This window comes from Plecotus auritus (genome assembly GCF_963455305.1).
Source record: "Plecotus auritus genome assembly, chromosome: 1".
Classification (NCBI taxonomy): domain Eukaryota; kingdom Metazoa; phylum Chordata; class Mammalia; order Chiroptera; family Vespertilionidae; genus Plecotus; species Plecotus auritus.
Window position 1 is genome coordinate 6,733,332 of NC_137770.1, and position 17,763 is coordinate 6,751,094.

General features: G+C 41.7%; 1 protein-coding gene across 2 annotated transcripts in view; it reads right to left on the bottom strand.

Annotated features, from left to right (window-relative positions):
* The window catches only part of ATG2B (autophagy related 2B), a 71,378-nt gene extending 53,729 nt beyond the window's left edge, over positions 1–17,649 (bottom strand). The window contains exons 1-6 of one of the 2 annotated variants that reach the window (XM_080660858.1): positions 17,082–17,649; positions 8,986–9,148; positions 5,371–5,523; positions 4,840–4,942; positions 3,445–3,607; positions 2,082–2,261 (exon numbers count right to left, since the gene is read on the bottom strand). In XM_080660858.1, coding sequence (XP_080516984.1) covers positions 2,082–2,261; positions 3,445–3,607; positions 4,840–4,942; positions 5,371–5,523; positions 8,986–9,148; positions 17,082–17,243 — 924 coding nt within the window. In that variant the 5' untranslated portion in view covers positions 17,244–17,649. The remainder of the gene's footprint in view (positions 1–2,081; positions 2,262–3,444; positions 3,608–4,839; positions 4,943–5,370; positions 5,524–8,985; positions 9,149–17,081) is intronic. The other variant, XM_080660859.1, reaches the window with a different exon arrangement.
* Positions 17,650–17,763: the final 114 nt, after the last annotated feature.

The window sequence follows — 17,763 nt, forward strand, 5'->3', positions numbered from 1 at the left end:
AACTGTTGTCAGTTTTGGCTCAAATAAATTCAGAAACTCTATACAGGTTTGGAAGTTTCCTATGTCTACAGAGGACTTGTTTTATGGGGCTCCTTACTGACTGCTGACATTGCAGGCCATAAATCAGTTCGGTCTGGGGTCAGTGGGGAAAACTCTCTTTCTGATTATATACCCCATTTTTTAAATTGCTTAATTTGTTAGTATTGAAAACGTATTACAGAATGTAACACAAATAAATTTAAAGCTCAATGTAACATGGAAATGGAAACAAAATGTGTATAAATGCAACAGGCAGTTCCCTGTTTTCATATATAATGCATTCCTAGAAACATGCTAAAACTGAGTATGAGAAACACCAGATGCTACACTATTTGAAGTGGACACCAGTCTCAGAACTAAAAAAAACATGAAATCTTTCATAGCATGTTGAACGCACAGCGTGAAGACTTAAGTCTAATGAACATCAGAAAGAGACCAAAGATACAACACTTTGAGCAACCTAATTAATGCCATCTGGCCTATACTATATTAACTTTATGAGATCTGTGTTTCTCAATGCTAATCTAGAACTTTTATTTTTCCATTCAGTATTCATTTTCATTACGTAAGAACAAAATATACTCCAATACTCAGTTATTACACAAAAACTAACACCTGGGCAAGGACAGAACTATTTCCAAATATTAAATACCGGCTGGCAAACAATGCCACCACGCAGAAGTTCCCCATATCCATTTGTCACCTAATACACAGATGTCCAAAAGTAACATCTGAAAGGCATTTATGCAAATCAGTACATAACGTGCAGAAGTTTGGGTTAACACTAATATCAAATACACCAATGCTGAGGACTCTGTAATTAGTCAGAACAGAGCCATAAAAGTTATTGCGATGGTTCTTCCTTCGTGGAGAAAGAGCAAAATTCCCCAGAGGCATGTGTATTGGTTTTCCAAGGATGTTACCAGGCAGGGGATTCCCTACAGTGTTCCACATACCGATGGCTTTCTGCTGCATTAACACCCCCCTCCCACTATTTAATAAAGAGGCTTAAGACCTACTGAGAGGATTTCGTACCACCCGAGGTAGGACAGAGCAGTACACAGAAGGCGAGGGGACAATCAATAACACGGGTGCTGCCATTCTAATCACTACCGTCCTCCTCCTCCTCCTCCAATTCCAGTCAGGTGTTCCAATCCAAGGAAGGACTCTGGGAGCCTTCAATCCTCTGAAAACTTCTCTGTGTACATTCCCGTGTACTCAGGGGCTCCCGCCTCCACGTTCCATGGCAATTTCTATCCCCCATAGCATAGCTCTTATTAAAAGGCAAAGACTGAGTTCCACTCATCTCTGTATCGATCTCAAGAGCTTGCCTGCCTGGCACAGAGCAGTCACTCAAGTGTCTGGAACTAGACAGACCAGTGAACACACAAATGAGAAAGTCCCCATATCTTCTCAATTGAAACTGCATTTTACAGAGATTACACAGAAAATGTGTTTCCAAAGTCTGAAAATAACACTTGACAAATACGTGTTTAACTGACTGAATAAATGTATGTTTCCTGATTCTCCAACAGACTGGTCAATATTGTTCCCTAAGAAACGAATACAGTTGTCTTTACAGTCTTCAAAAAGCCTGAGACATCATGAAAAAAAATCACTCTTTTCATAAATATTATACATCTATAAAAACAGTCATCCAGTTAAAAATATACATAAGCTGAATAGTCTTGCATATAATTAAACATCTTCAGTCAGCTGGCTTTCCAAATCTCTCCTCCTTTAAACTTTATTTTGTGAAGCTAGGAAGGAATTCTTGCATAGTCCATTCCTAGTTATCTGAACCAATGAATGTTTCTGAGCTGGGAGAGTGGGGGAAAGGAGTGTGAGCTGCAGCAGGAGGGCACAGGCATTTGTGACCTAATCGCACAGGCACAGCTGAGAGCAAACATGCTGACTCCAGGACAGTGAGTCCCCTCATTCCAGGGTAACCTACAGTAACCATCAGGGGGTCATTGGAGAGACTACAGAATACTTGTAGTTTTATTTCATTTCTGACTACAGAAAGTCAAACAAATACTAACCTTAGCTCCAGGAAGCACTTCATTTTGTTTCAGCGTGAGACTCAACTCCAACCTACCAATTAGCCCTCCAATCTGCACTGGGTCAGAGGGTGCTACCTCTGGTAAAGTTCTAGTTAGCTGTGGGTGTGGCTCGTAAACAATTTTAGGATTCCAGCTAGGTGACAGCTTTGGCTCAGTTTCCTACAATAAGGTGATAAAAATAAAGTACACTGTAAATAAATCAAACTGCAAAATACAAATGTCAATTTAAGAAGAAAATATTTGACATGCAAAACTGTATTACGTTACAGTAGATAAACTGGAATCTTATAGCTAGTATGAAGCACAGTTGTATGTTAGCACAATACCTTGGTAATGAAGACTAATAATGGAAAAGAACTTTATGGAGAAAAAAAAGCACAGCATCTGTTCAAATTATAGTAATAAGAAAATTTAATAGATGGTCTATAATTAAGAAAATCTGATTTGTGAAATAACAAAAGATAAATTATAGAATTGATTTTGATACATAAAAGGAGGAATAAAGAACTCCTTAATTATAAACCTTTTTTAAGATACAATTTGTAAGATAAATTTTCAGCAATACAATCACTATGTAAGGTAAATGTGAACATTGCTTGATTTCCTGCATTTACTGTATAAGGTCATTAGTTATTAATATACCATTGCTCCCCAAGACACAGTAGCCAATGTTTCTCTAATTAATACACAGCAAAAAGGAAAGGCAGGAAGCTGGTGCTGGCAGCCGGGTGAAGGAAGGCCTACTCTTGCACAAATTTCGTGCATCAGGCCTCTAGTCCTATATAATAAAAGGCTAATATGCAAATCGACCAAACGAAGGAATGACCGGTTGCTATGATGCGCACTGACCACCAGGGGACAGACGCTCAATGCAGGAGCTGCCCCCTGGTGGTCAGTGTGCTCCCACAGAGGGAGCACCGCTCACCCAGAAGCCGGGCTCACAGCTGGCGAGTGCAGCAGCGGTGGCAGGAGCCTCTCCCGCCTCCGTCACAGTGCTAAGGATGTCCAACTGCTGGCTTAGGCCCCCTCACGCTGGGGAGCAGGCCTAAGCCATCAGTCGGACATCCCCTGAGGGCTCCCAGACTGTGAGAGGGCGCAGGCCAGGCTGAGAGACCCCCCCCCCCCCCCCCCGCGCTGAGTGCACAAATTTCATGCACTGGGCCTCTAGTTAATTATAAATATGAATGTTTTAAAATCTCTGAAATATGTCCCCATTACTCAATATTTGTGTTAACTTCCAGATCAGATGGAAACTCATTAACACATTATATATTCTAGCAAAATAGCTCCCACTTAAACCTTTGAAAACTCTGTGATTTAGTTTGGGTTTTGTTTTCCTTACCACTGGTGCAGTTGAACACACTGGGGAAGATTTTGCTGATGCAGAAAACTCATCCCAGAAGAGAGACACTCCAGAGAGCTGGAGTAACTTGTGAGCAAAAGCTGTAGGCTGATGGACATTAATTCCTGAGGACTCGTCTGCAGTTTCATCACAGTATACAGTTCTGAAAGTTAACGCCAAAAAGGCATTCACATAAAACTCCTAGGAAACCTACTTGCAATGATAAGAAATTCACACAGCTTTTTAAGTTAAAGGGATTTTTCAAGTGTTAGCACCTTAGGATGTGTCTATAATGTGGGTCAGCATTACCATGCTTTACCACAGTAAATATTTCATTACCCCCCCAGTAAGGATAACTTCATGAGGCTCCTAAATTTGGGGGGGAAATCAGTAACTTTCTAAAGTTAGCTTCAAGGAAAACAGTTCCTGAGTACCCTCCAAACGCCTCTGGGGAACAGTGAGACGGCATTTGGCTCCCAGTCACAAGCCTGACATAAATGACATGTCTTGAATTCTTATGACTATGCTATAAATTCTTGATTAATCTTCAGTTTAATCAAAATAAAGTAGTTCTAAATGCATGAGATTTTAGATATTACTTAACATACCATTTAAGGTAGAGCACCCTAATTTCAAAAATCTTTGAACAATAACTGATAGGTATTGTCTTGTGAAAAGACAGAACCCATAATATATCTCCTTAAAATTTGGCAAAGGTCCCTCACAGATCCATATACAAGTATCGTTGGAGCTCAGTGTACATACTTCATTCTGTTTATTTTTCTGGGCAGTTCTCATGGCACTAAGACAGGTGAACAGTCAGTAACTCTAATCAACACCCATGAGATGTAAGTCATTCCCTGCTGAGAGCTTTTTACACGGTCCAAGTGGGCATACACGGAAAACCAAAAGCGATGTTTACATCTGTTTACATAAATCACTACTGCACATGTTGACCTTATAACACCCTCACAGAATCCACAAAGAAAACAGAAGTCTTACCTTTCTCACCAAAGCAGCAAAACTGCTGCTCACATTAATGAGACACACCTAACGAGTGCACTGCTTATGTGCAAAACCAGACACTCCCCAGCGGGAGTGCCTTTCGTTTAGCAGCACATTGTTCTGACTTGACAGTAACTAAAAGAGAACTGCTTGCTTTGAATTCGACATAGTATTATATAAATTACACCCCAACTGGTACTTTATGTTTTCCATAAAGGGACTGGGACATGGCTTGGAGAGCAGCACTTTACTCTGAAATTATGCAATATATTAATTAAATATCATTACTTCTCACCTCCAAAAGCATTGTGAAGTCTAATAAGAGTTAGAGTATGTTACTCATTAAAAAACAGAACAGGGTCATATTTTTTCAGGTATAAAAAGTCTTACCTTTCTATTCGAATTTCAAGTGCAGTTCCAGTTTTGGAGTTTTCTGGCACATGTTCGATTCTTAAGACGGTGTCTATGAAAGTGACTTTTACTCTTCTTAGTACTAAAGTAAATAGGTAACCATCAACATAAGAGACAAACAAAAACTTGGAATGAAAGAACAAATACTAAATTTGTTTAATATAAACTTACAAAATAAAACTGAATTCCTGTCCTTAAAAATCCCCAAACTCTTGAGTTCTGAGCACTTCCCCCTTGTTACATCTCATGGACACTTGGGCAGTGACTAACACTCTCTGTTGAATTCAGTCCCAATTCTAAGCATAATAAAGTAAACCCAAGGAGAAGTAGACTACAAAAGAACATGAAATTAAATTGAATGCAATATTTAAATAACCTCAATTCTAAAGTTCTGAAGGGAGAACAGTTCATTTAAAAGTCACTTCAATGACTTTTCCTTATACAAGGCTTATTAAACAAAGGTACTAAATGAAATGCCGATTTTTAAAAAAATACTCAAAAATACCAAACCTGTTTCAATAGTTTCAGCAAACTTTTCAAGTCCTTCAAAAGGCTGGGATCCTTCTCCTTGTTCATCTGTTAGTTTCTGGCTAAGACATTCTTTCGCCAGCTGCATACTGCTGGTCATGAAACTTGACCAATACATAGGCTCAGATCCAGTTGCTGCAGAAAATATAGATTAATCCTAAATAATTTTTCATTGTTACCACAATCCATTTCTTAAAATAACACATTTCAAGTAGATAAATTATTAATCCTCCACAAGATATTTAGCATCAGGGTGTTGCATAGGGATACAATATTCTACAGAAATTACCCCTTAGATTTAAACACCATCTTATAATGACTGGGGGAGGGGACAGAGACTTGTGCTCTCGCCACATGCTATCTATCTGCCAAACACTAACTCATGTACTCATTCAATGGGTCTTTACACACCCAGGAGCTGTTCCAAATACTGGAGAGCAGGAGCTGACAAACTTTCTGTAAAGAGTCAGGTAGTAAATATGTTAGGCTTTTTGGGCCCTGTAGTCTCTATCACAACTACTCAACTCTTTCACTCCAGTACAAAGCAGCCAGAGAGAATGAATGAATGAAGGAATATGTTGGTGTGCCAATAAAAATGTATTTACAAAAACCAGATTTGGCCTGCCGGCCTTAGTTAACTGACCTCCAATAGGGGTAGAAAAATAAAATAATTATTAATTCTGCCCCCAGAGAGCCTATAGTATAATAGAAGAAATGAGAGAAGATTAAAAAGAATTAGTAGGCAACTATTAAGTTTCAATAGAAAACATTATGACAACTAAGAGGTGAATTCCTCTAGCTGAGGGCATTGACAGGAAAACAGATGCAGGTAGGGTTGACGTCGGCTTTAGAAGGTTAGTATAAATGTAGATAAAACGAAAGAGCAACCTTTGTGGAAGAAACTATCCTTTCTAGGGCTTCCCTCATGAGAGGATTCCGCCACACTTCCTTTTGTTATTCAAAACAACAGGCAGAGATTACTAGAATTACTGTCTTCCAAATCAATTGTAAAAGCCCTTCTAATAGGATGTTTTTAAAGTAAGGAGAAAATATTTGACTTCCCATCAGAAAGTATTATTATATGTACTCATAGTTAAAAGATAAAATATTCTTGTTAATTAAATACTGGGTTACTAAGGAGGATTTCCATGCATAGATTACCAATTTTCAAAATACAGGCATTATAATTGTACTAAGCATAATTTAAACTTGGTGATTCAGACAGCACTGGAAATTATAATTCTTCAAATATATGCTTAAAAACATCACTTGTCACTGAAAAAAAAGGAATTTAAGTTCATAATTTAAGATGGCTTACCATCGTAACTTAACTGGTTCTTAAAATGCGCACACACATATAAATACACACTTTGTAGTAGAAAAGCTGAGATACAACATAGCATAGTGGTTAAGAACAAGGACTCCAGAACTAGACTGGCTGAGTTCAGATCCTCTCTTTTCCACTTAAATAGCTATGACCTTGGACAAATTATTAAACTTATATGTGCCTCAATTAACTGTTCTGCAAAATACAGATAATAAAAAAATGTCTATTTCAAAGAGCTATTGTGAGGATAATATTTGTAAAGCACTAAGTATAGTATCTGGCATGCAAGAAGCACTATATATGCTTAAGTCTGAAAACATCATGTGCAAGTAAAGCTACCACACACATATACTTGTAAACAATTACTTACTACAACTTTAAAGCTTTTCCTTCCAAAAGTTTTTGCCCACTTACCCAATCCTAGGAAAGAGATGAAATAATTGTACAATGAACACCTGTATGCCCTTCACCTAGCTTCATCAAGATTCTATTCTCTCTCTCTCATACTTTTGCTGAACTATCTGAAGATAAACTGCAGACATCATAACACTCACTCCTAAATACCTCAGCATGTAACTCCTAAGAACAAGAACATCCTCCTACAAAATACACCCAAGAAATATAACATCTATATATATAAAAACCTAAGCAACTGGCTGACGGGCCTACCAGCCAGTAGCTATAACACACACAGACCACCAGGGAGCAGGCGTTCAACACAGGAGCAGAAACCACAGGCATGGAAACATGGAACAGAATGATGAATCTCATAGGGAAGGGGGAAGGGGAAGGGCAGGAAGAGATTAACTAAAGATCTTACATGCATACTAGAGGCTCGGTGCACAGATTTGTGCACCAGTGGGGTCCCTCAGCCTGGCCCGCGGGGATAGAGCCAAAACCGACTCTCCGACATTCATCGAGGGGTCCCGGATTCCTAGAGGGTGCAGGCCAGGCCGAGGGACCCCACTAGTGCACGAATCTGTGCACCAGGCCTCTAGTTAATATATAATAATCTTATGTTTCTTACCCAAATTTCCCCAGCTACCCTGATAACATCCTTCATAGAAATAAACAAACAAACAAAGACATGATTATATACCGCAATTAGTTATTCATGTCTTTAGCCTCCTTTAATCTGGAATAGTTGCTCCATCCTTCTTGTCTTCCATTACACTGACATTTTTAACAGTAACAACCATTTACTTTATAAAATTTCCCTTATTTTGGATTTCTCTGCCTGCTGCTTTATAATTTAGCAGGAGTAGTAAGTACAACACTGATGTGTGTCCTTCTCAGTTGATTACATCAGGACACACATATGCAGTCAGTTATCTGTGGTGGTGACTGTCAATTTTCTCCAACATAAAAGTAACTTTAGCCTTTGTAAAAAATATGTAGCCCTGGCCAGGTGGCTCAATTGGTTGAAGCATTGTCCCTTACACCAAAAAGGTTGTGAGTTCAATTCCTGGGTCAGGGCACATACCTAGGTTGTGGGTTCGATCCCTGGTCAAGGCGTTTAAGGGAGGCAACCAATTGATGTTTTTCTCTCTTCCTCTCCCTATACATAACCTCCGGTGAGGATTAAGACTAATGATAATAATCTATAAATCAGTGGGAGATAATCTGATACTGTCTAAACATTAAACTCCTCAACAACCCTTCACCAAATGGCATTAGCATTCATTGATGATTCTGTTCTGTATCAATTTTTACTATGGTGGCCAAAAGAATGGTGAATTCTAATTTTGTTGTTTACAAGTAGGTATTCTACTGCAATAAAGATCTTTCCCTTCTCCCTATCCCCATTACATATTTATTTGCATCAATATGGACTTAGGGCATTTTTTTTTTAATCTAGCATGTTATAATTCATTATTGTCATCATTATTTTTGATACTCAAGCTTTCTCAAATTTGGCTAATGGAAGCCCTTTCAAGCCTAATCTTGTGTCCTTTTAACAATTCTCCGTCAATTCTTGAGCACTTCCTTGCTTTCTGGCACAGTACTCTGAATCTTTAGAACACAATAAGTAATTGGTAACAAATAATTTCATCAACTATCTACATACTAAAGTTCCTGTGGGCAAATAGGCAGAGAAATAACATTAAAGATACAATCACACACACACACCCTACACCAACACATTTTATCTATCTCACAAATACAATGCAAAGTAATAAATTCAATACTGAATATAATGCCATTCGATTACTTTCCCAGTCTCTGGAAAATAAAATAGAAACAATCAGGAACACGTGAGAGACACCTACCTAGGCGAGGTCTAGGTCGGAAGACCATTTCTAGCCCTTTCACTTCCAGTGCACAGTTATCCTGTAGCAAGGACCCCCATGGAACTGACAGAGAAATTGACTGTATGAATCCTTCAGTGACTTCTAAAGGCGCATCTGCTGACTCCAGGATCTCATTGAGACACTAAAGAGAAAAACCAAGGGCAATTTTAAATCACGAGAACTTAAAAGTGTTAACGTATTCGGATGCTGAATATGCTCCTATCTGTGTCAGGCACTAGGATAAAGGAAGCAGAGACCTAGTTAAAGACGATCCCTGGTCCTCACAAGCTTACAAAGATAGCTTACCATGAAAGGCACATGTAATTAAAGTGTGATGAGTTGCACCCAGCCGGGGTGTCTCAGTGGCTGAGCGTTGACCCATGAACCAGGAAATCACAGTTCGATTCTCAGTCAGGGCACATGCCCGGGTTGCGGGCTCGATCCCCAGTGGAGGGCGTGCAGGAGGCAGCCGATCAATGATTCTCTCTCATCAGTGATGTTTCTCTCTCTCTCTCCCTTCTTCTCTGAAATCAATAAAAATATATTATTTTTAAAAAGTGAGATGAGTTACATGACAGAGGAAATGTATTGTGCTATTTGAGCATGTAAAGACCCTAACCTGGAGATTCAAGGCAGGCCAATTGAGGAAGTGCTATTTAAAGCTGAGACCAGAAGGCTGAGGAGTTAACTAGGCAAAGTGTTCCAGGCAAAGACAAAGATGTGTAGAAGGATTTAAAAAAAAAAAAAAAAGCAGAGGTCAGAGAGGGCAAGCACACGTATTTGAGATGCAAGAGTATCTGAAGAGAAAAGCAGCTGTAGCTTTAGTGTACTGTGTCAGGGTGATGAGCAGGAGATAAGGCTACAGAGATAAGAGAGAGGGGCATCCAAAGAACCTTGTAATTCATGTTAGAGTCTGAAATTTATCTCAAGGGCAAGGTGAAACCCTTGAAAGATTTTCCGTTTCCATGCCATGACAGGGCTGGAACGTTTAGAGGGCCTCCCCTGCAGCCAGGTAGAGCATGAATTGGAAGAAAGCAAACTTCAGACAGAACGGTCGTTATGAGAAGGAGAAGCTAGAAAAATTGGTTTGGCAAGGAGAGCCACACTGAGGACAGTGAGAAGCGGATGGATTGCTGTAATATGTTAGGAAGCAAAGTTAACTGCCATCAGGAGGAATGAAGAATGACTCCCGGGTGCCGGCTTGGGCCGCTGCTTAAACATTTACTGAGAGAGAGAAACCTGGAGACGCTGGTTAGGCGAAAGATGAGGAGTTCAGTCCCAAAGAATACATTTGAGCAGACATCCAGGTGGAGATGTCTAGGAAGCGCTGGAAATTCCGGTCTAGAGCTCAAGAGAGTCATCTGGGCTGGAGACAGAGAAGAGCATTGTAAACAAAGAGGGTAAATGATGCCACGGGGGTGAGGAGAGACAACCTTTAGGAACTTATGTGAAGGAAAATAACAAGAGGCCTATGACAGAACCCTGGTAAACACCAATATTTAAGAAACACATTAAGAAAGAGGAACCTGCCCTAATCGGTTTGGCTCAGTGGATACAGCGTCGGCCTGCGGACTGAAAGGTCCCAGGTTCGATTCCGGTCAAGGGCATGTACCTTGGTTGCAGGCACATCCCCAGTGGGAGGTGTGCAGGAGGCAGCTGATCGATGTTTCTCTCTCATCAATGTTTCTATCTCTCTTTCCCTCTCCCTTCCTCTCTGTAAAAAATCAATAAAATATATTTAAAAAGAAAAAGAAAAGAAAGAGGAACCTACAAAAGGCAGAGAGGAGAAGGAAAATCAAGAAAACTTCATTTTCCATAAAATCATGGAAAGACAACATGAAAAAAAAGAGTGGGCAAGTGCAGCAACAGCTAAAAAGGAGTCAAAGATTTTTAAGTGTCCCCTGGACTTTCAGTGATATTTAGGGTATAGGTGATGCCATTGAGAGGGATTTCAGGAGAGCGGGGAGGCAAGCCAGATTATAACAGAAGGGTGACAGAATGGATGTAAATACAGTTAGCAGAATAATTAAATGCATTTTTGACAATGTATTTTTAAATTATAATAAGTTATTATTTTTTAAAAGATTTTTTTTTATTTTTTATTTTTTTAATGTATTTTATTGATTTTTTTACAGAGAGGAAGGGAGAGGGATAGAGAGTTAGAAACATCGATGAGAGAGAAACATCGATCAGCTGCCTCTTGCACACCCCCTACTGGGGATGTGCCCGCAACCAGGGTACATGCCCCTGACCGGAATCGAACCTGGGACCTTTCAGTCTGCAGGCCGACGCTCTATCCACTGAGCCAAACCGGTTAGGGCTATAATAAGTTATTAAATGCCAGTTTTATGTAGGGTACTTCCTGAAGACCATGTTGCATAAGGGTGGAGTCATAATTCTTTGTCTACAAGCCTAATGCTGAATATTGAGTGAGACGGAGACGGGCTCATGTTTTACCAGGGGTTACTACTGAAAGGCTTTCTTCACACTGGGGCTTGTGTAATCATTCAGACTTTCTAAAAAGTACATGGGCACGGGTGGTCTCAAGGTACAAACACCCAGATCCTCACTCTATAAAGATATTCTTTCCCCAAACTGACCTTCCTCAGAAGAGTAATTAGCAGTGATGTCAAGTTGGGTCTGCTTTCCCATAGCCCTTCGTGTAACTCACTTCTCCCACTTAGCCAAAAAAGGCCTATCTTTTTACCTTCCTGAATCCTCTCTTATACACTACCTAGCGTATAAAAATCTCCAGGCAGGGCCAGAAACTTAGTTTTCTGGTCTTTTCCTATCTTATACATGTTTTTGACATGACACCAAAGAAAGCCAAAGAACTAAGTGATATTGCTACTGCAAATCCCTTCAGTTCTCATCCACTTATTTATGATATCAGAGTTTCTCAAGCTTATAACTATTTTAAAAATTTAGAATGAGCCCTGGCCAAGTGGCTCAATAGGTTAAAGTGCCGTCCCTTATACCAAAACAGTTAAGGGTTCAATTCCCGGGAAGGGCACATACCTAGGTTGTGGGTTTGATCTCCAGTTGGGGAGCATACAGGAGGCAATTGATGGATGTTTTTCTCTCTCTCCTCTCTCTCTCTCTTTCGCTCTCCCCTCTCCCTTCCTCTCTCTCTGAAATCAATAAAACATATTCTCAGGTAAGAATTAAAAAAAGAAAAAGAAAATTTATATAAAAGCACCCAGTACTATATATATATTTATATATACACTAGAGGCCTGATGCACGAAAATTCGTGCAAGAGTAGGCCTTCCTTCCCCCGGCTGCCAGCAACAGCTTCCTTCCGGCACCTGGGACCCGGGCTTCCCTCCTTCGGCCACCGGCAGGCACCCGGACCTGGGCTGGCTTCCCTCCGGCCCCGGCTTCATCAGGAAGGACATACAGAATGATGTCCAGTCTAATTAGCATATTACCCTTTTATTATTGTAGATATGTGTGTGTGTGCGTGCGTGCGTGCGTGTGCAGTGGTGGTGGTGGTTAATAAATGGTCACTATTATCTTCAAAAGCAAACTAAAATCCCCTACCTTGATGCCATGCCCCCTAGCCATCAACCTCATTTCTCTTTCTTTCGTCAAGGGAGCTATTTTCTCAAACCACAAACTACTATCTGCCTTCTAACACTCAGCTCCTTTGAAACTGCTCTTAACCGCCAATAAACTGACAAATGCAATGAAAAATGTTCGGTCCTCATCTTCCTTGAATTCTCATCTCAGTCTAATTCCTATTTTGAAATGTTAACTTTTCTTGGCTTCCATAACACGCTTCACGCTGAGTCTTTTTTTCCAATTCTTTACCACTGAAAATGATGATACTCCTCTAAGTTTCATCTTCAGCTTTTTTTTGTTTCTCAACTAATCTACAACTGCTCATGCGCTTTATGCCATTCCAGTGTTTCAGTTACCAGTGATACCCCAAATTTTATCTCCAACTCATCCTCAAATCCAATACTATACAGATATAGCATTTTGACCACTTCAATGGGAAAAGAACTCATGAACTCCTCCCTCCTGCTTCAAGCCCCTTGAAGTTAGTAATCTCTAAAATGTATCTATCCCAGAGATAACAGATGATCCAATAGAGGAGTAGAAAAATTAGACATTCTATATCCAATTTTTCACATTTTTATACAAAAGGCATTGGCACCCTTACTCCAACCATACATTAGACTGGTACAAAGAGAAGACCAGCCCTAGCAGGTTTGGTTCAGTGGATAGAGCATTGGCCTATGGACTGAAGGGTCCCGGGTTTGATTCTGGTCAAAAGCACAAGCCTGGGATGTGGGCTCAATCCCCAGTAGGGGGCATGCAGGAGGCAGCCAATCAATGATTCTCTCTCAACACTGATGTTTCTATTTCTCTCTCCCTCTCCCTTCTCTCTGAAATCATCTACCTAATAAATGAGTAACATGCTAATTGACTGTACCTTCATGACGCCCACCAGCCAATCAGGAGTGAGTCTACAAATTAACCCACCAAAGATGGTGGGTTAATTTGCATATGCAGGCACCAAGTAGCCGGGGGCAGGGTGGGGTGCTCCAGGCCTCTGGGCAGTGTGAGAAGGGGGAAAGGCAGCTCAGCCAGAATGAAGGCAGTGCCAGCAGCCAGGAGAAGGAAGGCCCATTCTTGCACAAATCTTCATGCATCGGGCCTCTAGTGTGTATATATATATTCAAAGAGAAGACCAGTAGTTACACAATGGGGAAGAGTTAAGAATGGTGCCCTCAGTTGGATGTTCCATTTCAACACAATGAAACTTACCTGAGCATCATTCTACACAATAAAAACAGACCTGTATCCCTGGCCGGGTGTCTCAGTTGGTTGGAACAATATCCCATACACCAAAAAGGCTATAGGTTCAATTCCCTGTCAGGGCACATGTGTAGGTAGTGGGTTTGATCCCCAGTTTGGGCTTGTATGGGAGGCAACCAATGTTTCTCTCTCTTCCTTCTTCTCTCTCTAAAAAACAAACAAACAAACAAAAAAAAAAACACAGCCTTGGGTGAGGATTAAAAAAACCCAAACAGACTTTTAAGCAACAGAATCTTTGTAAAAAGACAGAAAGTGACAATAACTTTCTGATTTCCTGGCTTTTCTTATGGCCAAATATTTAAGAGATGATTTTAAAGATGAAAAGCAATTTTCTTCTGCACAAACAGAAGAATTCTAAATAAGCTGACCACCTATGTGATGAAAAATAGCTATCAGTAGTATATGCTACCAGGCAGGTATATTCCAAAAACCAAAACATACTGTATATTTTCAAAGTAAAGATACCATTTTAGTAATAAGTGAAAAAGTAACTACTTTTCAAAGGATACTTGTACTATGGGGAGAATCTTTTGAAAAATTATATTTGGAAATGTCTCTATTGCTACATGATTTTGTTGCTGAAATGTCTATTAAAAATACTATCTTTTTTAAAGTCATTATCTACACAAGTTATAAAAGATTTGAACATATGGAAAATTATCCCAATGAACCTAAAAGTCTTGCTTAAGAGTTTTTTGAAGTTACATAGTATATATAAATATGCAACACCTTCCAATTAATTAGCAAGAATAACTGATTGAGATCACGGAAGAAGGGAATGTCACTGCCAATTCCAACATAATCCTGTGCATAATTGATGGCTGGCAATTGAAACATTAGTGATGTCACCAATTATGGAATTCTTCCATTTGTATCTATGATTCTGTGAGGTATCTTTTTTCAGTAATGAAAGTCATTCGAATGAAGTGTCAAAAGTAACTGAATTTGGAATCAGAAGTTTGAATAGCTATATTTAAGTGTCATACCAAGATTTATCCTTAACAATTCTGGCCGGTTTGGCTCAGTGGATAGAGTGTTGGCCTGTGGACTGAAGGGTCCTGGGTTTAATTCTGGTCAAGGGCACATGCCCAAGTTGTGGGCTCACTGCCCAGTGTGGGGCATGCAAGAGGCAGCCGGTCAATGATTCTCTCTCATCATTGACGTTTCAATCTCTCCCTCTCCCTTCCTCTCTGAAATCAGTAAAAGTATATATTTTTTTAAAAAAGGAGTGATTGCTAAAATAGCTTTATTTTAAAAAGATTTATCATCAACAGAACACGCTATAATTAATAAATAAACAGCAACAGCAAATGTTTACTGGATGCTTCATTTGACATTATCATTTTGGCTGGGCATATCCCTCACCTTCAGGGAACAGGACAAAAATCTTCAGAGTCAGTCTAGCCATAAATCACTACCAATGATCCTGAAGTCAAGCTGTAGAATTCAAATATCACCACCTCTGATTTTCCATGAGCATTACATAATCCACACAAATTACCAGTGCCTAACACAGTGTCTTAAATTCAGAAGAATCTCAATAAATATTTACTTTCCTTTGAATCCACAGGATTCATAAAGAAATAATGGCCTTAGGAATTAGACAGGTTTGAATTCTCACTGTACCACTTGTTGGCCGTGTCACTTGGGGAAAATTATTTAACTCCACCTGTAAAATGGAAATAATACCCACCTTATAAGGTTAATGTGAAAAGCCATTAATGAATAAAGTATACAAAATCATTCAACCCACAAGACAGTTAATAAATATACAACCCTCCTCCTTCAAGATAGCCTACTCATAACTGTACTGAAAGTAGGGACTCATGGGTCGATAAATTTATTTTATTTTTTAATGGGTCATTGAATTTTAAAATACCCACCATAATCCCTATCTTCTGGTAAGCATCAAGGAATACAATACCCTGCCCAGTGCCTGGCATGGAGTGGATAGATACTCCATTCATGTTGACTGAACTCAGGTGAGTTACTATGTCCAATGTCAACAGGCAAACTGTGGCAGCGGGGCTGGCCAGGTGTGGGCTTGGGTCTTTCCATTATCCTATGTACTCTCCCTAGTTTAAATCATCTAGTTACGGATATTCATGCTAGTGCAAATCAATTTAAGGGTCATAATGCAGAATTGTCATTTTGAGCTTTTCGAGTTTCTATGGCTAAGAAGTCATTACTTTGTCAAAATGCTTTTACATAAAAGGAAAAAGCACAGCTTTTTACACAGCTTAAATTAGGAGAAAAAAAGGTTTCCTTTTGTTCTTGCACAACTATCACAGGAAAGCCATCTACATTTACGATGTCCTACATGGAAACTGTTTAGGGTTGCTTTTAGAATAGTAAAACTCTAGAACGGTACAACCAATTCAAACTGTAAGCAGTGCACTCTGGCGCCATAAATAAATGGCTGGGGGCAGGGGAAAGCCACTTGTCAAACTCAAGGCAGCGGTGTGTACTTTAAGTAAAACACTCCTCAGCGAGCAGACAAATGCAAGTGCAACTGCACGTGCTGAGCTGAGATATGCCTGAAGCACCTGCAAGACACAAGGGGTCACCTCACAGCCTCTGGATGGCAAGCAGGAAACAGGATTTTACATGCCTGAGAATCGCAGCCTCAGCGCTTTGGCAACACCTGCGTTGACGCTCGGTCACGTGAAAACAGCCGCGCTCCCAGGGCCATTCACAGGCTGGCCTTGCAACATGTCAACAAGCAAAAGCAGGCAAACAGGCGGAGGCGGCCTTCACCCAACTTTCCCCGGACGGCAAACGCTGTTCGCTGTTCGGGAGTCCACGCTGTGCAAGGAGCCAACCCCCAACACACAGCCGCAAGCCTAGGAGTGCTGACATCCCAAAGGTCCTCCCCTCCTTCTCTCTCCCGAGTGTCATCCCGTGAAACGGGGTCTGTTTGCCACAGTACCCCCGCGACCCCTTCAATCTGAAGGGGCAGCACGGGTCCTCTCCCTCCATGGACCCCTTCCCAGACCCCAGCCATTGACCCAACGGATTCCCACAGTGAAGACTCCAATATCTCTGTTACGATTCTGGAACACGTGCTGTGAGGGCGCAAACTTGCTAGAAAGCGATGAAGCAACCCTGTCAACACATTTATCTGAGCCCTGCCGCACTGCCCAGGGAGGGACCGAATGTCACCAATTTTGGGTGACGGTCCTTCAAATCGCCCTAAGGAGGGGAGCGAGGCCCGCCCGGCCGCCCGCCCGGCCGCCGGCAGCTCTTACCCATTTGTCCAAGGGGACCTGGGCGAGGGAGCCGGTGCCCTGATACAGGTCCAGGCTGAGCTGCTCCAGACTCAGCTTCTCCTGCAGGAAGTGGCCCAGGTACCTCTGCAGGAGGTACCGGCAGGCCCTCTTCTTGATGGACTCAGAGAACGGCCAAGGCATGATGAGGGCTGGCGGCGGCTGCGGGCGGCGGCGACTCCGGCCTCGCGGCTCAGGCTCTGGCTCCAGGCCGCGGCCGCGGCGCCTCAGGTTCCGGCCGGCGTCCCCAGGCCGCGGCTGGGCCTAAGCCCGGGGCGACCCCTCCATGCCCGCTGGCACCGGGCGTCCGTCAGGGCGACCCCATCTCCCACGCCACGCCGCTAGCTCTAGGCCCGGAGGACCAGGACGAGGGGCGGAAGAGTCCTCGTCGCCCCTGACCCGCGAGGTCCAGGGGATCCCCGTCCACACAGAGAGAGGGTGCAGGAGAGGCGGCGGGGAGGCAGCAAGGCCTGAGGCTGGGGCTCAGCGGACACCTCCACCGCCGCCGCGCGACGAATTTGTTGTCATCTGGGGGCGCGCTCCCGACTCTGGCGACGCTCCCGGCGCGTTCGCGAGACCTGGACTCCCGGCGCGCGACCGGACGTGTCCGGAAGTGACGTCACATTGGGCCTGGCGGAGGCGGGAAGAAGGGTCCGGAAGCGAG